Genomic DNA, 6,940 nt, shown 5'->3' on the forward strand with positions numbered 1-6,940 from the left:
AGTGGTTTGGAAAAAAATCAAAATATAGAGCCTATTGTCAACAGAAATATATTTTTTGTGTGCACTGGAGCATTTACAAAAACATTTTAACGATTTTGAAGGACCCAGTGAGAGATACTCACTAAAAAATCAACATCCTTCAATAAAAAATATTAAAAAATAAATCATTCTTAAACCTGCCAGAAAAAGGTAAGAAGGCTGAACATTCATAGAGTAAATTATATTATTGTAAAGCCTATACGTGTGAGTATTAAAGAGGCTTACTAAGACAAATGTTTATATATATATTAGTATATTTTGGTAGCAGTCTTTCCTGTAGACATATATTATTAAATATGACCGAAAAAGTAAGATTAATAATTCTAACACGAATTTTCTCAATCTTTCGTACATTTCTTTTCACTGTTGGTGGTAATTCAAAAATCAATTCTCCAAAATTCATTTTTATTTCTAGTCTGACGCGACACTTGAGCGCGTTTCGTAAAACTTATTACATTTTCAAAGACTTTAGTTTACACATACACAACTGAATAGAACTTACACATCTCCGATTTGTTTATATCTACATTTGAGTGAGGTGGATGGGGTGAGGTGGTATTAATAGGGTATTAATTTCATCAACACAAGACAGAACACGAAACAATGGGTATTGAATGGAAGTGATTGTAGAAAGCCTATTGGTCCATATTTCTTGATGCTTCTATATTGGAGCGGAGTCTTGAGGTGGGTAGAATATAGTTGTGCATTAATTGGCTGTTGATTGCTGGTGTTGACTTCTTAATGTGTAGTGCCTCGCAAACGTCAAGCCGCCTGCTATCGCTGTATCTATCGATGATTTCTGTAAATCATCGATGATTTCTGTAAATCATCGATAGATACAGCGATAGCAGGCGGCTTGACGTTTGCGAGGCACTACACATTAAAAAGTCAACACCAGCAATCAACAGCCAATTAATGCACAACTATATTCTACCCACCTCAAGACTCCGCTCCAATATAGAAGCATCAAGAAATATGGACCAATAGGCTTTCTCCAATCACTTCCATTCAATACCCATTGTTTCGTGTTCTGTCTTGTGTTGATGAAATTAATACCCTATTAATACCACCTCACTCAAATGTAGATATAAACAAATCGGAGATGTGTAAGTTCTATTCAGTTGTGTATGTGTAAACTAAAGTCTTTGAAAATGTAATTAGTTTTACGAAACGCGCTCAAGTGTCGCGTCAGACTAGATATAAAAATGAATTTTGGAGAATTGATTTTTGAATTACCACCAACAGTGAAAAGAAATGTACGAAAGATTGAGAAAATTCGTGTTAGAATTATTAATCTTACTTTTTCGGTCATATTTAATAATATATATATATATATATATATATATATATGTATATATATTGACATTCAAACCCTTTCCATTATTACAGTATAAAAGAGAATATATCTGCGTGTCTGTCCAGAGGTGGAGGCCAGATGCTTAAGGCTAGCCTCACCCAAATTGACAATAGGAACGGTCTGGGGTTCGGGATGATCATAGGCTTTTCGAGGTCGCCAGAATTCAAAAGAGAACACCGTGCCAGGGTCACATTCACACCCCCACGACGACTGTTGCCCGCCGGCTACACAGCTAAATATTTTGAGAATAAACATTTCAGTTTGGTGATGCTAACATACAACATTATTCACTGATCTCGGGAAAGTTTACAGAAATTTTCTGCTATCCATAATTTGCTCAATACATCCATCTATCTATCTATTCATCTATTCATCCATCTAACTTTCCTATCCATCAATCTACATTTCTATCCATCAGCCTATCCAGGTATCTATCCTTCATCTATCTATCCCTCCATGTACTCATCTATCTATTCATCTATCCATCCATATATTTATTCGTCCATCCATTCATCCATCCATCTATCGGGCTATGAATCTGTGTCTATTTCTACCTCTGTCTCTTTTTGCCTGTCTATTTCTACCTCTGTCTCTTTTTGCCTGTCTATTTCTCTGTCTCAATCTGTTTATGTCTGTCTTTCTCTCTCTGTCTTTGTCTCTCATAAAAAATATAATTGTCTGCCATTGTTGTGTGGTGGCCGCCGGTGGGAAGAGTTTAGCAGTGAGAAATATTAAAAATACAATACTTTTCCCCATTTACGTTGAGAAAGTAGAGAGAGAGAGGCTTGAGTCACCCTTGAAGTGAACAAATCCACAAGGGCCGTAACGAGGATTCGAACCTGCTTCCGAGAGCATCCCAGACGCTGCCTTAATCGACTGAGCTACGACATTCATTTGATGCATCACGCAATTGTGATTTCTGTGTGCACCCTTGAAGTAGTTGGAGGACCGTCTGTTTTATGCGACTCCGGGCAAATTGTGGCTAGCTGGAAATTTCTGTTAATTTTAGCCGGGGAGCCTGCCGGCAGTGCCAAAAAATGTGATGGTGGTGGTTGAGGTCTGAAAGTGACCGCTGGCACGCTGTTTATTTTGGAAATCTGGCGACCCTGGACCGCCTATGTTCATCCCAGACCCCAGACCATTCCCTCTGTCAATTTGGGTTAGGCTAGGCCCAAACATCTGACCACCAACTTTGGGTGATTAGACTGACGACTTGGAAGAGTGACAAGTGAATAGAGTGATGAGCCAGGTTGCTTTTACCATGTCGTGGTGTTGTGGTCTCTCACACACACACACACACACACACACACACACACACACACACACACACACACACACACACACACACACACACACACACACACACACACACACACGGAAGTGAGCTTGCGAGGTTAATGTAATGTCACAAGACTGAGTGATGAATGGGAAGCCGATAAAGATGGGAAGGATGGATGAGGGAAGAAGGAAGGAGTTATGGCTGAAGATGGAAAAAGATAAGCAATAGACACACACCACAATCACCAGTCACCACAATCACCAGCACCAGTCACCACAATCACCATCACCAGTCACCACAATCACTAACACAACATTCACTACCACCAACATCACACACTCTTCACCAACAGGCAAAAATGGATAGGAAACACAAAAGGAAGGAGAGAAGGGAAGAAGAGACAACGGAAGAGGAGATATAGCGTCAAAGAGTTAAAAAAAAGAAGGAAACAAAAAATGTAAGAGGTAAAATGATTAAGAAAAGTGTGAAGAAGAAGAAGAAGAAGAAGAAGAAGAACTAAGCATAATGATGATAACGTGAAGGACTCAAGGAGAGGTGCCCTTGACCACCCGACATTCCCCCTGGAAAATGAAGGACTATCTACACCCATGACCATCATTCCCCAAGGTCCTCCCAGCCCTCCTTCATCGTCAGGTTACCTGGGCTATTATTTCCGTGTTGACAGAACACATGAGAAAAGGCTTCCAGCAGGTGTTAGTACACAAGACCAGGAAGATTACCTTCACAGCCTCCAGAGGTGTAGTCTCTGGGATGCCAGAATCAAAATATTTCCAGGTTTCCAGAGTTAATGACATTGGCGTGTAAAACTATGTTGTTTTTTTATTTTTGTGAATACCAGAATACTCAGTTTCGATGTTTTGGGTACAGGTTTCAATTAATTCAGGTTTTCGTGCAATTCAGGTTTCAAAACCTGAACAATTCACGTTTCTGTGCAATTTCATCACTGTCAACTTCGTTAGTGCTAATAGCATCATCACCAGTATCATCAATGCTTCTAGCTCCACCACCAGCATCATCAATGCTTCTAGCCCCACCACCAGCATCATCAGTGCTTCTAGCACCACCACCAGCATCATCAGTGCTTCTAATGCCACCACCAGCATCATCAGTGCTTCTAATGCCACCACCAGCATCATCAGTGCTTCTAATGCCACCACCAGCATCATCAATACTTCTAGTACCACCACCAGTATCATCAATACTTCTAATGCCACCACCAGCATCATCAATGCTTCTAATGCCACCACCAGCATCATCAATGCTTCTAGTACCACCACCAGTATCATCAATACTTCTAATGCCACCACCAGCATCATCAGTGCTTCTAATGCCACCACCAGCATCATCAGTGCTTCTAATGCCACCACCAGCATCATCAGTGCTTCTAATGCCACCACCAGCATCATCAGTGCTTCTAATGCCACCACCAGCATCATCAGTGCTTCTAATGCCACCACCAGCATCATCAGTGCTTCTAATGCCACCACCAGCATCATCAGTGCTTCTAATGCCACCACCAGCATCATCAGTGCTTCTAATGCCACCACCAGCATCATCAGTGCTTCTAATGCCACCACCAGCATCATCAGTGCTTCTAATGCCACCACCAGCATCATCAGTGCTTCTAATGCCACCACCAGCATCATCAGTGCTTCTAATGCCACCACCAGCATCATCAGTGCTTCTAATGCCACCACCAGCATCATCAGTGCTTCTAATGCCACCACCAGCATCATCAATGCTTCTAGCACCACAACCAGTATCATCAATGCTTTTAGCACCACCACCAGTATCATCAATGCTTCTAGTACCAGCACCAGTATCATCAATGCTTCCAGTACCACCACCAGTATCATCAATGCTTCTAGTACCACCACCAGCATCATCAATGCTTCTAGTGCCACCACTAGCATCATCAATGCTTCCAGTGCCACCACCAGTATCATCAATGCTTCCAGTGCCACCACCAGTATCATCAATGCTTCCAGTACCACCACCAGTATCATCAATGCTTCTAGTACCACCACCAGCATCATCAATGCTTCTAGTGCCACCACTAGCATCATCAATGCTTCCAGTGCCACCACCAGTATCATCAATGCTTCCAGTGCCACCACCAGCATCATCAATGCTTCTAGTGCCACCACCAGTGTCATCAATGCTGCCAGTGCCACCACCCAACATCATCAATGCTTCATCAACAGAACTACATTCAACATCACCAGCACCCCTTGCACCATCACAAAGTTTCAGTCACCATCACAACAGTGACTAGCACTGTCACAAGTCACTAGCACTTCATAACAGTCACAATCACTGCACAACAGTCACCACCACCACCACCACAGTCACTATCACCACTACCAGCACCTGTCACCACCACCAGATTAAACAGACAATGCAGTATATATATAATATATATATATATATATATATATATATATATATATATATATATATATATATATATATATATATATATATATATATATATATAATATAAAACTAAGTGCATGCGGTGATATATAAATCTTTACTGAACACTTGTGTTCTCAACAATTACGTCTCGTTACAGTGTATATATAAAACAAGTTATCGTATTGAATTGTCTTACGATATCATTTATTGAATAAAATTATGTTAAAAAGAGTGATTTTGTCAGTGAAGTTATTGAAGACAATTCCAGGGGGTTAATATGTGATAACAACATTGCTGGGAATATGAAGCCTTGCAGAGAGAATATTTGCAGCGCCCTGGTGATGGTGGTGGTGATGGTGATGGTGGTGGTGGTGGTGATGGTGTTGGTGGCGGTGATGGTGGTGGTGATGGTGATGGCGATGGTGGTGGTGGTGGTGATGGTGGCGGTGATGGTGATGGTGGCGGTGATGGTGGCGGTGATGGTGGTGGTGATGGTGATGGTGGCGGTGATGGTGGCGGTGATGGTGATGGTGGCGGTGATGGTGGTGGTGATGGTGATGGTGGCGGTGATGGTGGTGGTGATGGTGGTGGTGATGGTGATGGTGGCGGTGATGGTGGTGGTGATGGTGATCGTGACGGTGATGATGGCGGTGATGGTGGTGGTGATGGTGATGGTGATGGTGGCGGTGATGGTGATTGTGGCGGTGATGGTGGTGGTGATGGTGATGGTGGCGGTGATGGTGGTGGTGATGGTGGTGGTAATGGTGGCGGTGATGGTGATGGTGATGGTGATGGTGGTGGTGGTGGTGATGGTGGTGGTGATGGTGATGGTGATGGTGGCGGTGATGGTGGTGGTGATGGTGATGGTGGTGGTGGTGGTGATGGTGGCGGTGATGGTGGTGGTGATGGTGATGGTGGCGGTGATGGTGGTGGTGATGGTGATGGTGGCGGTGATGGTGGTGGTGATGGTGGTGGTGATGGTGGCGGTGATGGTGATGGTGATGGTGGCGGTGATGGTGGCGGTGATGGTGATGGTGATGGTGATGGTGGCGGTGATGGTGATGGTGATGGTGATGGTGGCGGTGATGGTGGTGGTGATGGTGGTGGTGATGGTGGCGGTGATGGTGATGGTGATGGTGATGGTGGTGGTGATGGTGGTGGTGATGGTGATGGTGATGGTGGCGGTGATGTTGATGGTGGCGGTGATGGTGATGGTGATGGTGGCGGTGATGGTGGTGGTGATGGTGATGGTGATGGTGGCGGTGATGGTGATGGTGATGGTGATTGTGGCGGTGATGGTGGTGGTGATGGTGATGGTAGCGGTGATGGTGGTGGTGATGGTGATGGTGGCGGTGATGGTGGTGGTGATGGTGATGGTGGCGGTGATGGTGGTGGTGATGGTGGTGGTGATGGTGGCGGTGATGGTGATGGTGATGGTGGTGGTGATGGTGGTGGTGATGGTGATGGTGGCGGTGATGGTGGTGGTGATGGTGATGGTGGTGGTGGTGGTGATGGTGGCGGTGATGGTGGTGGTGATGGTGATGGTGGCGGTGATGGTGGTGGTGATGGTGATGGTGGCGGTGATGGTGGTGGTGATGGTGGTGGTGATGGTGGCGGTGATGGTGATGGTGATGGTGATGGTGGGGTGATGGTGGTGGTGATGGTGATGGTGGTGGTGATGGTGGCGGTGATGGTGATGGTGATGGTGATGGTGGCGGTGATGGTGGCGGTGATGGTGATGGTGGCGGTGATGGTGGCGGTGATGGTGATGGTGATGGTGATGGTGATGGTGGCGGTGATGGTGATGGTGGCGGTGACGGCAGAGA

The 6,940-nt window shown here is 44.6% G+C and overlaps 1 protein-coding gene across 1 annotated transcript; it reads right to left on the reverse strand.

Annotated features, from left to right (window-relative positions):
• Positions 1 to 3,599: 3,599 nt before the first annotated feature.
• On the reverse strand, positions 3,600 to 4,880 carry LOC138373000 (uncharacterized). Its single transcript, XM_069339047.1, has one exon. The coding sequence runs from the start codon at positions 4,878 to 4,880 to the stop codon at positions 3,600 to 3,602; it is 1,281 nt and encodes a 426-aa protein (XP_069195148.1).
• Positions 4,881 to 6,940: the final 2,060 nt, after the last annotated feature.

The sequence above is a fragment of the Procambarus clarkii genome, chromosome 40 (assembly GCF_040958095.1).
Source record: "Procambarus clarkii isolate CNS0578487 chromosome 40, FALCON_Pclarkii_2.0, whole genome shotgun sequence".
In the NCBI taxonomy this organism is placed as follows: domain Eukaryota; kingdom Metazoa; phylum Arthropoda; class Malacostraca; order Decapoda; family Cambaridae; genus Procambarus; species Procambarus clarkii.